At 43.5% G+C, this 15,486-nt stretch overlaps 1 protein-coding gene and 1 pseudogene across 2 annotated transcripts in view; one reads left to right on the forward strand and one right to left on the reverse strand.

The window, feature by feature from the left end:
- The first annotated feature begins 1,609 nt into the window (after positions 1-1,609).
- Positions 1,610-2,506, forward strand: LOC124962299 (AKT-interacting protein-like; annotated as a pseudogene).
- A 6,559-nt stretch (positions 2,507-9,065) lies between these two features.
- Elapor1 (endosome-lysosome associated apoptosis and autophagy regulator 1) overlaps positions 9,066-15,486 on the reverse strand; it is a 98,434-nt gene continuing 92,013 nt past the window's right edge. The window contains exons 16-22 of one of the 2 annotated variants that reach the window (XM_047562519.1): positions 13,874-14,054; positions 13,444-13,540; positions 12,853-12,954; positions 11,459-11,585; positions 11,197-11,375; positions 10,411-10,576; positions 9,066-9,271 (exon numbers count right to left, since the gene is read on the reverse strand). In XM_047562519.1, the coding sequence (XP_047418475.1) occupies positions 9,203-9,271; positions 10,411-10,576; positions 11,197-11,375; positions 11,459-11,585; positions 12,853-12,954; positions 13,444-13,540; positions 13,874-14,054 (921 nt within the window). In that variant the 3' untranslated portion in view covers positions 9,066-9,202. Of the gene's footprint in view, positions 9,303-10,410; positions 10,577-11,196; positions 11,376-11,458; positions 11,586-12,852; positions 12,955-13,443; positions 13,541-13,873; positions 14,055-15,486 lie in introns of both variants that reach the window. The other variant, XM_047562526.1, reaches the window with a different exon arrangement.

The following is a 15,486-nucleotide window of genomic DNA, read 5'->3' on the forward strand; positions in this document are numbered from 1 at the left end:
TATTTTTCTATATTTTCTTCTCTCAAGTTTCTAGACCTTTCTGGTAGGCTTTTCATCCATCTTGAGTTTACCATTGTAAGGAATGTCAGTAATATGCCAGACTGCAACCATCTTTGGTGTAGGCATCCATTCAACTTTATCAGTTCAGATGGGAGACTGGCAAAAATTCCAAAATTCTGGTGTTTATTAAATACCTTAATCCAGACAAAAAAATGCATATATCCTGTATTATCTGAGCCCCTGGGGCTCTTTTCTCTCACTTATCTATCACAAACTCTTAGTTATTTTCTGTCTTTAATCCTTCCCACACTGACACCCTTAGAACCTCAATGCTCACTGGTAGTAGATGGCTTTGCCTCTTGCTTTACTGAAGTTGTTGGGGGTCATCCAACAGAACTCCTCTTTGTTTTACTTCTATACTTCTATGACTCCTTCTTTGTTATATTGAAGGCACAGGTTCCCTTCCTCCTTTACAAGACAGCCTATCTGTTGACCTAATCCTTTTCCTTCCTTTCCATAGTTTGCGCTATTGGTTATTTCTCTTTTTTTGTGTGACAAATGTCCCTATGCTTTGGTTCTTTCCTTGCCTGTAAATATATTGAAATCACTCCTAATATGAGAAAACTTCACTTTGAAACTACCACCCTTGTATAATAGAGAATATAAATTAGTTTGTTTAACATTTTTTCCAACCTTGAGTCCCTTCCTGTTCCATAGAGTTTAGAAGGCTAAAAACTACATTTCCCAGCATACCCTGCAGCCAGCGTCCTGGATTTGATTTAGGTTCAGTTAATTAGAAGTACCTGCATGAGATTTATCAATGGACATTAAAGGCAGACAGAAAAATATGACTATAATAAAAATTTAAAAATCAAATAAAACTAATGTAAGATAAGGGTAGCAGTCTGAGTAAAAAATGTAAGAAGACTCTATTTAAAGCATGGGGTCTCTGAAACCCTCTGAGGGCAAGGTCTGTGATGGGTCGCTGCCTGCTTTCAGGTTAGTGAAGGCATTAACTACCAAAGTGTACTGCCTGCTACGTTTTCAAAACAGTGATGGGTGTTCCCAAGGGAGCACTGGACTGCACTGGGCCTTGGCCTGGGGGAGAAGGGCCACAAGGCCAATATATATATGAGTCATCAGTGTAAATTCTAGCATCCCTAAAAAAAAAAAAAAAAAGCTGAGTGTGGTGGCACATGCCTATAATCCCAGCAGCTCAGGAGGCTGAGGCAGGAGAATCGTAAATTCAAGGCCAGTCTCAGCAATTTAACAAGGCCCTAAGCTACTTGGTGAGACCCTGCCTCAAAATAAAAAGTAAAAAGATCTGGGGATGTTGTTCAGTGGTTAAGCACCTTTAACTTCAATCCCTGGTACCAAAAAATAAAATTTAAAAAAATTTGGGGCAGGGGATGGGAGGGTGGTCAGGTGATCGCTGAGACCTGGAGGCCCTGAGCCCACCGCCCCAGAGGCTTGACCCCTGACTGACTTCAAGCTAACTGCAAGGCCAGGACATGGCCCCTGCCTTGCGTCACCTTGAGACAGGTAAAGTGAATGCTGAGGACAGAAGAGTTGGATGACACAGACCACTGAACTTCTCTGGAGTGCACCTATGAACCCTTTCTGGAGCATGTCTACAAGCTCCATACAAAAACAATCTGATGGTGAAGAGAAGACATTAACAAGGGATGTGAAAACCAGTCCTCCACAAACTGCACCAAAAAAACAGCTACCTTCTATTCCCAAAAATGCTTTGCCCATAACTAAGCCTACATCTCCTGCCCCAGCAGCACAGTCAGCAAATGGCACACATGCTTTTTACGGACGCTTCTACCTGGAGTACTCTCTTCTTGCAGAATTTACCTTGGTTGTGAAGCAGAAGTTGCGAGGCGTCTATGTGCAGCCATCTTATCGCTCTGCATTAATGTGGTTTGGAATAATATTCATACGGCATGGGCTTTATCAAGATGGTGTGTTCAAGTTCACAGTTTACATCCCTGATAACTATCCAGTTGGTGACTGTCTATGGTTGGTGTTTGATATTCCTGTCTTTTGCCCGCTAGTTGATCCCACCTCAGGTGAACTGGATGTGAAGAGAGCATTTGCAAAATGGAAGCAGAACCATATTTAATACTTGCCATAATCATATTTGGCAAGTATTAATGTATGCAAGGAGAGTTTTCTACAAGACTGATACAGCAAGCCCCCTAAACCCAGAGGCTGCAGTACTGTATGAAAAGGATGTTCAGCTTTTTAAAAGTAAAGTGGTTGACAGCGTTAAAGTGTGCACTGCTTGTTTGTTTGACCAACCTAAAATAGAAGACCCCTATGCAATTAACTTTTCTCTATGGAATCCTTCTATACATGATGAAGCCAGAGAGAAGATGCTGACTCAGAAAAAGAAGCTTAAGAATAGCACAATAAAAGTGTTCATGTTGCTGGCCCGTCATGGGTAAAGCCTGGCTCAGTACAACTCTTCAGTAAAGAAGAGAAAACAGTAACAACTTAAGAGATGGTGAATCTGGTGCACCGTGCACTTTCCTGCTGGACTCCAGCCTACTTAAAGCAGACTAATGGCAAAGGACTGCCTGAAGAGTAAACCGTGTGCTCCATAACTGGTATCAGTGTTTTCTCTGTATGTGTAGGTTCTAACAGCAGGTTTTGGAAACCTCTCTTTAAATAATGCATTACTTCTATCAGAAGTGTCTTAGGGTGGTTATCTGGTTCAGTACTCCAAATTATTAGGGACCTTGAGGCTTATGTATTTTTCTGAATATAATGCTAAAAGTAAGTTGCATTCATTTAAACTGAGCGGACAGAAATCAGCACTATTTAATAGTTCTTAAATTGGTGGTTTCAGTCGCACATGTGCTAGCATATGGAGAGGACAGGTATGGGTATAGAGAGAGCAGACTCTAGAGCTTGGCACTTGTAAGTGGAAGACTGTTTCAGTCTTCAGCCTCCTGTTTACAGACTGCTATTTCTGAGGAATGTATTAGAGAGGAAACCAGAACACTCGTTGGGTTTTTTTGTTTTTGTTTTTGTTTTTTTAAAGGCAAATTACTTAACTGTATTTTTATTCCAGGAGGGAGAAAAAGTGTTAAAACAGTTTCTAATGAAGTCAGATATTTAAATGATGATTGACTAATGTGTTTAGAGATGAAAATAAACCAATAAATGATAAAAAAAAAAAAAAATCCAGGTCTTTGACCTTGCTTAGGCATTTTCACCTTTTGTCTTATTAAATTACAAACATCCCCCTATAAAATCCTCATGTTATCTAATACATATAACACAGCAACATAATATACTTCATTTATCATTATTGATTCGGGAATTTTAGAGCTGGAGGGGAAATTTAGCTCGTTAGCCTAATGATCCCCAATCTTTTCATTACCTTTTCTCTATGTTTTGAACAATTTTTCTCTAATGAATGTGATTTTTTTTTTTTCTTTGAGACAAGTCTCCCTAAGTTGCCCAGGTTGGCCTTGAACTCCTGGACTTGAGGGTCACTCTGGCCTTAGCCTCCTGAGCAGCTGGGATTACAGTGGTGTGCCACTGCACCAGGCTAACATGATTTTTCAAAAATTGTAATTCATTTTCCTCTGAAATTAATCAATGATGAGTGCTAACTAGAAATTCTGACCTGTAAAAAATAACCAATGTCACTACACCCAGTCATTTCCACCTAAAGTGAACAAGAACAAATGGGCACAAAGCTGTGGCTGTGCATAGTGATGATGTGAGGCCATAACGCTTTTGGATGTGTCATTCCTGTTTGTACTTAATACCAAGAATAGCTCTTGGGTGCTGCCTGAGAGAACTCAGGGATTCAAGGAACCCCTATATTGTTTTCTATATGAGGAAGCTAAGGTCTGGGGAAATAAAGGGACGAAACCAAAACAAGTACACAGGTAAGTGTGGACTTGCTTCCCACCTCATTTCTTTTCTCCTTGAATATGTGGCCTTTTCTTATAGGGCAGGGGCTCTTGAGTATTTGCATTTTCATCCTTGGAAGCCTAGAACAATGCCTTATACACTTTAGTTGCTCTTTACATGCTCAGCGGGTGAAAGAGTTGCAGGGAGGAGGCTGACAGGGTAGAAGCTTGTTGCAGGTTCCAGGAACAGAATCCTGGGTGAGACACTACCTTGGGGATCCTGGGGAGTTTGGAGGCGGACAGCCCTGGAGAATGGACCTTCAGGGAGGAAGCAAGAAAAGGCAGAGAAGGCAGCCAATCAAAACTGCCTCCCTCAATTACCAGTTCAGAACTGGCTAATGTGAGAGGGTTCTCTGAGACCTCGCTTCAGCTTCTCTGTGTTCCTTTCACTGTCTTGGATTTGGAGTAAGCTTGCTTGGACAAGCAAGTCCAATCCTGTCACCCCCCTGCCAGAAGTCTTGGGCGGCAACCGTTGCCCTCAGGATGAATGTCAAACAGGCTCCCAAAGCCCTTCATGACCTGCCCCTACCAGCTTCTACTACATGTTCTCTCTTTAACTCAGGACAATGCACTTTCCAAGCCAAACTACCTGTGACTCCCCTTCTTTGCCCTGGAGCCTTTCTCTGAACAGCCTCCTTCTGCCTTGAACTCCCTTTCCCTCGAACTCCCTTTCCCTCCTCTGTTCCTCCTAACTAGCTAATTCCTCCTTCCTCCTGGCTGTTCTGACATCCTCTTCCCCATCCCCCCAGTTGGGTTCGGCACCCTTCTGGATTCCCACAGTACACTAGTTTTTATATGCTGTTTCTGGAGGAACTCCAGCTCTGGGTTGCCCACTCCCTCCTATCAGAGAGCAAAAGAAGTCCATGCTGCTGTCCTTGAGCAACTCAGAAGGAATTTGAAAATAACATGGGTGAGGAACAACTGCCAGACCTGGGGTGGAGGGGTCTTGATCCAGCCTCTCCCTCAGATGGGATTGGGGTGAGGTGTGTCTCCTCTCCCGTCGCATTGTTTCCTATAGGGACTTGCATTTTATGTGGGATTATTGAGTTTGGAAAGTAAGAAGAAATTAGTTATGTTCCAAAATCTTCTTTAATAGCTCTTAAATTATCCATAAAATTTTGTATTGCCACCCTATGTCAGTTTCTCCATCTGTTCAATAGTCATTGTTCTTCTGTGGTTCCCAATGAATTAAATGCCTTCTTTAAGGTTTAGACCGAGTTGTATCTTCTTGCCTGAACACTTCGGCAATGACTGAGAAAACTTTAAAATTATTTGCACACACACACACACCCATTTTAGGCTCGATTACATCTGTGGTTTCTTTGTTATAATGGGATATTGCACAATATATTGTTGAATTTATGAAAATTGACCGGACTCCCATGTGATTGTTTTTTCACTGTGGTATCCCCAATGGGTAAGCCAGGGAAAGTCTCACAGTAGGGTGGCCTTGAAGGCTGAGTGTGATCTGTCAGGTGAAAAGGGAGGGAGGGGCAGAGGCATGTAGCTTGTGCCTATGTGGAGAGTGCAGTTGATGTATAAGCAACAGGGAAAGGGGCAGGGTGGGCTGTAGGGACTCTGTAGGGCACATACTGGAATTTCTCTCTTGTAAGAGAAAACTGCCTCTGGACTGTGTGGAGAACTGAATGAGGTAATGCCAGGAAAGCACTCAGTCCAGACTTGACACATGCAGATGCCAAATTAATGCACTTCCTTCTCTACTTTCATTCTTAGAGTCTGGACTTTATCCCATAAGCAGGGGTGATATTCAAAATATTTAACCAGCAGTACAACCTGGGTACCACCTGGTGAAAATACATGTGGGTCATAAGCCACCAACCTTGTCAGTCCTGCCTGACAGTGATGAGGAACCACCAGGGATTGTTGCACTTTGCCATCAGATATGTGTTCAAAAAAGGACTCTGACCTCAAAGGAGCCAGTGGGACCTGGAGGAAGAGAGGCTTGTTTGGAGGCTAACCTCAGTAGTCTGATTTAGATCACCCAGTGTTTGGTGCCATTCAGACTTAAAAATCTGTGAAGTTCCAAACTCATTTAGCTGAGAAGATACTTTTTGAGAGTCAAGTGCCCTCAATTAAAATGACGGAAGGACAATCCATCTACTCTTGGAAATGGTAGGTCCTTGATATCCTCCAGGATTTTCTCCTTAGCTAGTCTATAATAATCCATCTCCTATCCCAAAAGCTAATTTTGTCTTTGTAGAAACGTTATGTGGTTGACTTTGTGCCACCTGAGAGAATCTGAACTGAGATGGCAGGGAACTCACATGCTAAGTGTTTTACCTGTTATCTGTTTTGCCCCCCATCCAATCTTGGTATCATTAGATTCATTTTATGATTGTGGAAACTGAGACTTTACACATTGACTGATTCCTCAATAGATAGGCAAGAGGTTTCTAGCTTGGGTCTGTGGTGCTCTGAAGTCTGTGCTCATTTCTGTCTCCTTCTCCTCTTCTGTTTAGGCTTCAAGGACACTTACCACTTCCCCTTCATCCATCCAACCACCCCATCTGTGTTCTAGAAAAACAACTCAAAAGGCATGTTTTTATTTCACACAAAAAAATGTGACATGCAATTCCCATCCCCTAACAAACTATAAATGCTTGGAATACAGAATAAAAAGGAAATCCAACCATTCCTGACGAGACAAAAATTTGATTTCACAAAGCTGAAAAATCTGTTACAAAGTCTCTGCTGTATAAATATAGTCAGTCTTATCTTTTATGTAGAGTCAGACTTAAAAAAAAAAAAGTTTTGTTGTCATAAGAAATCCCCTGGTCCTTGGATACACCACAATCTTCATTGGTATTCCCAGCTAATACAGGTGAAAGCTACAGGATGAGAGTGACTTACAGGTGCCAGAACTCTAGGTGATCAAACAGGACCTAAATATTTTATCTCCTGAACCACACACTCTCCCCAATAGCTTGTGCAAACCACCCTGGGTCAAGGGTTAAAGCCTTTCTCCCACAGCAGATCTACCATGTGTCTGTTCTGAAATGAATGTATAGGGCTGGGGTGTAGCTCAGTGGTAGAATGCTTGTCTAGAATGTGAGAGGCCCTGGGTTCCATCCCCAGCACTGCAGGAGAAAAATAAAAAGATATGCAACTGTATGAATATACAAAAAGTCACTGAATTATATATTTTAAATGGGCTAATTATATGTTATGTGGATTAAAGCTCAATAAAGCTATATAAAAAATATCTGAAGTATCTTAAGTTGCCAGGGGAGCAAAAGGTGACCCCTTCCAGTGGAAATCAGCCCGTAAGTAAAAAGGAGATCCTTAAAGTGCTATAACTAAATTTGTGGAGTTTGAGGTTACTCTGGGGGCACTTGGTTTCAGTAGATCAGAAAAAGAAGACAAAGGGGTGTACTTTTTCCCACTCCTTACAGAACAGCCTAAGGACCTACTGTGGTCCCTGTCACAACAGGCAGTTATTCAGCAAGAAGCAGAGATGCCCAGTTGCTGCTGCTGAGGCTGCAGAAGACTAGAGGCTATGTGCTCCATGGGGGACTTCCAGCATGGCTGCAGGTTCTGAAAGCCTGACTCCCACAACAGGAGGAAGGCTGTGGATATGCCCAAGAAAAGCTAGATATATTTGAGTCAAAAGGACTCCCAGCCACTAGGGATGTTATCAATGGCCAGTGATAGCCAAAAGTCATGGCCCAACTCCATATCTCATGGACTCTCATAAGACCATTGTCAGGGTGGCCATGGCTAATCAGATAAGCAAACCACTTTGTGGCACAAAAACCAATCCATTCTGATACTGACCATCTGGTCATGAAATGGCCACTACAGAAAGGGCACAGGTACAAATCATGGGCAACTGGGGCTTGGGATAGTTGTGCAGGTCTGATTGTGAGGGAGAGAGAAGTGCTGGTTATAGAAAGAAAAAGACAAAGTAAAGTCTTGCTCTGGTTTTGTCATTCAAATTCATTGATTATAGTTATGTAAAAGTGGGAATGGGGCAGAGAAGTCACCCACTCTATTAGTTGTTCAAGGGGTGTGTTGCTAGAAACAGGGGCCCAAAGTCCTTTTAGCTTTTTACTGCATAAAGGAAAGGAAGCATCCCAGTTTGGTGAACATCTTGTTAGCTCTCCTAGTCTTCCCTCCTTGAAGACTGGTCCGGTTCTGTTGCTGGGGTACAGTCCAGAGATCTGGCCAGCCTATGAGTTACTGGATTTTGTGGCTGAGCAGATAAGTTAGAAGTAGACATCATGACCACTTCATGTCCATGCCACTATGGGACGGAGTCCCAAAATAGCCACATTAACACCTTGGCCTCCTATGTTCTTTCACCTGTCCTGGAATATGGCCCTAAGGATAGGCTGCCCAAGGATGGAAACCGTCCTCACCAGCAAGAGTTTGCTCTCTCAATAAAAACCAACAGAAGATAAGTCTAGAACATAATGTTTTGGGGCGTACCTGGTTCTCTTTAGTGTCATAGGGAGATGGTGGGATGTATTAAAAAAAAAAAAAAAAAAAGAGGGAGGGCAGAGAATAGATCCATCAGGGCTCTGGGCATTTACTTGATAAACTTTTTCCTTTGGCTTCTGTGATAATATTACCACTAACTTAAGAAAATGAGGTACCTGGTTATAAAACAAAATAAGAAACCCCTTCCTTATTGCCTTTCTTTGTGCCTATCAAGCCTCTTCTTATGCAGGCCATACTCACCTGGCCTTGGACTGTCCATGACCCTCATCCTGAGCTGGTTATTCAGGAGAAATGGATTCAGACTACCATGAAGATCATTCACCAGAGAGCCCAGACACCCTCCTCACTCAGCCTCTCTCCTAAAGAGATCATGAGCTGAGGGTTTATGATCAGGAAGACTCCCAGTTGTCTCTGCCATAAGAGGACAAGAGGAGTCATTTCTATACTTAAGAATAAGAGAAATATTTTCACTCCAGAGTATAATATGATAGGCGGATGAGGCTAAGACAGCTTCCTTTGCTGTGCCGGTTTAGGAAACAAGATGCAAGCAAGGGAATAATATACAAACAAAGTGTGGGTATATTTGGCAGGTTTGAGGCAAGCAGAAAGGAAGGTTTGGGTACTCTATAAAAAAAAAAAAAAAAAAAAAAAAGAAACAAAGATCCGAAAATTCAAATTTCTTCTGATAAGGCCACAATGAAGAGATTTCCAGCAGTGGGTATTGCAGGATGCTGGCACCCAAATTGCCTCAGGCTTGTTAGGTGATGTGCCAAAGTGAGGAGGCAGGTGAGGCAGGGTGACACCCCTCACAGGTCCATGTCTGGGCCTCCTGAGGATGTCTTCAATGGCACTGAGTCAAATCCATCAGGAGTCCTCTGAAAGAGAGATGGTGACAGGAGCTGGCTGCTGCACAGGTTGGGAGCAAGTTTAGAGGACAAAGAAGAGAAATGGAAAATAGGTGATAGAAGGAACCCTTATGGAAGTCCTTTTTCAGTGATTTTGTGGAAATATAGAAATGAGATACCCCCTGTTCTTGCGCTCCTTGGCCTTGAACTTGTGATCTTCTTGCCTCTGCTTCCCACCTTGCTGGAATTACAGGCATGCGCCACTACATTTGGCTCCCTGCTTTGCATCTTTGCTCAATTCTAAAAGTCTCAGATTGACTCAAGGAGTCTTGGGGAAACTGTTCTCCCATTGGTTTAAATAAAAAAATCAAGATCTAAGGAGACCAAGGGTATCATCCTGGCAGGTCAGCACAACGGGAACAGAATTCAGCGATCTAAACACCTGCCATCTTTCTTCACCATCCTGCCTGTCTTCTCCTCCCCCTTGCCACTCTCCCTGCCCACACCTGTTTGGATGAACTGGTTCTGGGCAGTAGTCAGGTGTGCATTCTGGCAGAGTGGGGCTGTAGCAACACTCCCTGGAGGAGTTGCTTGGATGCTTTCTGCTGGCCCCATGCCCAGCCACAGTGGTGTCTGTATTGCATTTATGAGCTCCACACTCACTCATCCGCCCACACAGAGCCAACCCTCCCAGCTCAGAATTTCTGGGTGCTGAACAGCTTAGACTTAGCTATGACTCAGCCCCTACAAGACTGGGCCCAGACACCTGGGGGACAGCACCCTCCACTGGTCAGAGGAGAGCCTTGCTTCTATCAGAAGCTTCTATCTCTGATCCTAGAGATGGGCTCTTCTCCCCTCCAAAAAAATGGGTGGAGGATGATTCTTAAAATATGAATGGTTCAGTACTCCTTCTGGAAGTTAAAAGGCCCAAACAGTTCACCAACTGGAGTGCATGATAGGGGATAAGAAGCCTGGTCAACAGTAGCCTGGACACCAGGGAAAGAGTACTGGTATCAAATACAGAAGGCAGAAGGCAGGATTTGGGGGTGGGGAATAGAATAGTAAGGGGAGTTGGGAGCAAAGTAGTGGTCCCTGCACAGTGTAAGGTCACATAAGAGTGGTTTCTTCTTCAGCCCTTCAGGCTGACCTCAGTGCCGTAGTCCCCCTACCTTGGAGGTAAATGATTTGATCTTCCCAAAGAGTGACTTCTTGCTGGTAAAGATGAGGTCATCTTCTACGTCCTCGCCTTCCATGATGGCACAGCTGTCAGCTGCTGGCAGGTCACAGTCCTTAAGGGTAGTATTCATCACCAGTTTGGAGTACTTGTACTCTAGTCTATGAAACAGGTGCGGGGGAGGCAAGACATCAGAATGTGTGAATAAGGGAGAAGAAATGAGAGAGGCTGGGCTGTAGACAGCTACTCCCCATGCCATGGGCGAGCAGATGGAAGCATGGCAAAATGGTGTCAGGGCTGGGTGTATGGAAGGGGTCTTGGCTCACAATTAAGATCTTTTTTCTTTAAGGATAGCTGTTTTTCTGATCTCAAAGCTTAATGGATATATTGAAACCATAAAGTCATTATTTGTATTGTTGTTAGTAACAACAAATTAAGGATCTCCCCCACCTCTTTGGTGCTGGGGATCAAACCCAGGTTTTCTTGCAGGTTAGTTACCTGCTCTACCACTGAGGTAACACCTCAGCCCAAGGGACATTCTTTGACTCTTTGCTTTCCTTTTGAGAATCCTGCAGTCATTTATAGACTGCCAATGGTACTGTCCCTGTTGTCCCTACTTAGGAATGAAGATAAGCAAGGCATACACTGGATAAGTGGCTTAATGAGTCTCTGGCTAGTCACAGGGTCTGTGGCCAACTCCAAAGAAAAGCCCCAATTAACTTATGCTCTGCTCTGTGATCCAACCCTGCCCAGCCTCAAGTTCCAATACCCCATCACTTACTTTTGATTCTTTTTCCAAAAGTAGCAGGTCAAGACAGTAAGTAGGATGGCAGTACAAGTGCCTGCAGAGATGCCCACTTTCAGCCAGAAATCTATTGTTTTGCAGATGGTGACTCTCTGCTCAGGCAGGGAGATGCCACCAAAGCATAACTTTGGTTCTCGCCACATGTAAGTAGTCTTCTGTTGGTGAGAAAAGCAAGGCGAGGCACTCAGATCTCACATTCCCTCCTCTCCTGGGAAGTCCCCAATCAGAGGCAACCTACCTGGATCCCAGCCACACAGCTGCTGACGAAAGTGTGGTAGTCGGCAGCCGAGCACAGTGGACAAGCAGTCACACTCTCCCACAGGAAGTGGAAGTTACAGCCATCGCAGGTCCCATCAGAGCACATGCTAGCAAAGCAGAAAGGAGACCTGAGCTCTCACTTGCTGCACTGGTGGGGAAGATCTGTTTGGAGGACTATTCTGTCATTTGCCTGATTCTTATCCTCTCTCTGCCCACACTGCACTTCCAGAATCCTCCCAACTGGTTCTTTTTTTTAAAAAATATTTGTAGTCATCAATGGACGTTTACTTATTCATACATGGTACTGAGAATCAAACCCAGTGCCTCACACATGCTAGGCAAGCCACTCTACCACTGAGCCACAGCCCCAGCCCTCCCAACTGGCTCTCAACTCGATTTTGTTTGTTTGTTTGTTTGCCTCCACTGGACTCCCCATTCTCTGCCTGTTCATTTTCCTGCTTGTCTGAGCTCTAGCATGGCTGCCCCTCCAATTCCTCAGTGGCTCCTGTCTTCTCTATGAACAGGTGATATTTTGCATTAGCTACTTTGATGCAGCTTCCTCGGGGAAGGGTCTGAGTTGGGGTGCAGGTCAGGAATGGATATATGCTTTGTACTTTACTATGATGTTTACAATGGCAAGAACAGTGACTTCACACTCCAACATGACTGGTGGATTAAGTTGTCCTGCTTTGCTCCTTGGCTACCCCATCAGTGATTTTGGAGCAGTATTTCCCCAACTGTGCTCCTCAAGACACCAGTGCCCATCAAGACATTAGTTGACAATATGTGGGGGAATAAAAGGAGGGAGTGGTGTCCTGTGGTCATGTTAGTGTGGAAGCTCTTCATCCAATGTATTCAGCTATTACACTCAGAATTGGATCTTGTAGTTGCAGAGAGATTCCTAGGATTCCTAAACCTTTACTATTCTTAATCATGACCAGACTCCAAGAGAAGTCCTAAAGTCTCATTGCCTCAATTAATTCTCAAAACAACTCCCTGAGGGAAACTCAGTATGTCCATTTTAAAGATCAGGAAAAACAGACCTAGAGATGATAAGAAATGTGTTCATTTATGTTATATAGCTAGTAAGTGGAGTTGCTCATTCAAATCCAGTTCTCAAAGAGAGGTGTTAGCCACTATACTATGTATGTAGCTGCCACCAAATGGTCTAGGATATTAGGGTATCTTTTACTCTTTCTTCTGCCCATTCTTGTGATTTGAAGATTGAGGATTAAGGTCCATGATTATGCATCCCAAAGTAAATTAATGAATCTCAAACTGTTTCCCCCTTTTTCAGTTATCTCTGGCTCTTGAGATGGAATGAGTCCAAGGAAGGAAGCTGTGGCCTTTGTTACATCCTTTTGCAGGGATTACCTTGGCAGTGACAGACTTCCAGAGGAAGTTTTCAATGGATTGCATCTGACACGGATAGTGGTTGATCTTCCAGAACTGCAGGACTGGGTGACATCACTGGACCTGCAGAGAAAGTCAGCACCCATAGGGGAAAGAGTCACTCCACTGTGTTATTAGAGAGCCATTAAGTAAAATCAACATGGAATGATTCCCTGGCTGGGCAAGTCATGACTTGGGCTCAGGCCTGACACAGAAGGAGTGCATAGACTTTGGGCTATATATGGAGAAAGGGGAAACCAGGAGGATCTAGTCTATGGAGAAATGCACAGCTAAGGACAGGCAAGGCTAGCAGACACCAGGGCCTCCTTAGAAGCTAGAAGGGAAGTTTTCTGTGAATCTTCCAGTATTTCTCCCTGCCTCCAGGGTAGACGCCCTAGTAATACCCAAGAAGCTGGGACCAGAGTACAACCAGCTTTTACTCCATGACTGTGCAGATCTGCTAGACTTCAGACATGTTCTGGTTTGATAAGTAGGAGGTAGCTAGAGGAATGCAACAGGAATTGTGGACAAGTCCTAGGTTTCACTTGCATTAGCCTGGTCTTTCATCTTCACCTAAAAAAGAAGATCACATCCGGTATTCCTGAGGTTTCCGGGTGGAAAAGTTCAGCTGGGGAGGTGATTCCATCCATTGTCATATCTGTTGACACCCCTGCCAGATTAGAGTTCCTAATTAGTTCTCACTAGTAGCATTAGCTGGCAAACACTTCGCTTCTATCAATACATGTCAACATCCAAACTTAACTTCAGCTCATCGCATCCCCAAGAGCTCATGAAAAAGTGAATCAAAGTTTTATCAGAGTCCCCAGGAGAACTTGGCACACAGGATGGAATAGAGAGGTCAGGAAGTTGGGTTCTTCATATGGAGACATTTACCTTCCAGTTTGGCAACTTCAAATGTACAAGTGCATGTGTGCATGTGCAAGTGCACACACACACACACATACACACACTCAACCAAGCCTGGAGCAGCCGAGTTACTTACCAACAAGTCGATCAGCAAGACTGACAGGCTGTGAGGACACCCCAGCCTTATAACCTGTCACCTCTGGAGGAATGATGACCGCTTGGCAGATGTAGGCTGTGATGGATTTGGAGAAACCTGACTCGCCTTCAGGAATTCGGAGGTCAGTGACATTGTCAGTGCACACGGACATTTTCTTACCCTGGTGTGTGGGATAAAGGGAGGAAGATGTGGGAAAAAGCTAATGGTCACACAGAAATTCCCAAAAAAAGAACAGGGAACAAGTTTTGACATTTAAAAGTTCAGTGGTACGTTGCAATGGATGATTCATCCCAAGTCTAATGACAAGATAGACCGAGGGGGGAAAAAAATCTAAAAATAGGGGCTGGGGAGATAGCTCAGACGGTAGAGTGCTTGCCTTGCAAGCACAAGGCCCTGGGTTCGATCCCCAGCACCCAAAAAAAAAAAAAAAAAACCAAAAAGCTAAAAATAGGACCTTTGTGTCCTAGTTTTTGAACTCTGGCCCAGGGGTTCCTGTCTTTTTATTTCCTTGGAGTCACTATAAGAACAAGACTGGATGATCTGGAGTTCTACCAGCCGGCCAATAAAGGTTCCTTCTCAGCCATTTTCTAGACTGAAACTGAAATATATAATGGATCCTGGAAGCCAGTGAAATTTATTTGACTATTTGTCCTGGTTCATATTCCTCCTATCTCTCCCACGGTGCTGTGGTTCCACGATGTTTGTCTCAGAAGCACTTTCCAGAGTCTCCCAGGATTAAATCAGACTCTATAACCAGCCTCCTTCCTATCTTGAGGCAGGAGGATTCTAATTGTCTGAGGGCAATTAGAATCCCTTCCTTGCCCTCTCCCTTCTGCCCTGGTACTGGGGATTCAACCTAGGGGTACTCTACAACTGAGCTACATCCCCAGTCCTATTTATTTATTTATCAACAGGGTTTCACTAAGTTGCCCAGGTTTTAAGCCAGTGATCTTTCTCCCTCAGCCTCCCAAATCCTTGGGATTATAGGCATGTGCCCCTGTGCCTGACACCCTGCTGGGCAGAACCCATTCCATTTTTTTCAAGAAAACACGTACTGAGAGAAGGAAGTTTGCTTCACTTTCTATCTTTAAGAAACTCACTCTGAAAAAGGATAGGAATTGAGATTCTGTTGTTGGGATTTTGTAATAGAATAAATATTGAAATATTCTTCCAAGATGTTAAGTTTATGGGATATCAACAGATAACTTATTGCTAATATAAAATCATTTATTCAGTATTTTAAATTAAGTGGACTAAGTATTTAGAACTCAACATTTTCAATGTTGTAAGTTTTATTACAAAAAGAACTAAATCTGGCGTCTGTCCGTTTTTTTCTACATTATAAGAAGTAGATGAAGGCCTTAAAACAGAAAGCAACCTTTATATTATAATAAAACAAAGTTATTTTGTCCTTGAAGTGAAGATCTATCGTGTCACTGTACATAGCATTTTTTGAAAAGAACAAAGGAGTCAAGGAAGAAAAAAATGCACAATCCTGCAAATCCCTCCTCCCCCCGTCCCCACCCCGTTCCAACTCACGAGCTCAAACTTTTGCTACGTGGAATTTGCTTTCATCAGTCTCATTTCCTAAG

Source organism: Sciurus carolinensis, chromosome 1 (genome assembly GCF_902686445.1).
Source record: "Sciurus carolinensis chromosome 1, mSciCar1.2, whole genome shotgun sequence".
Classification (NCBI taxonomy): Eukaryota; Metazoa; Chordata; class Mammalia; order Rodentia; family Sciuridae; genus Sciurus; species Sciurus carolinensis.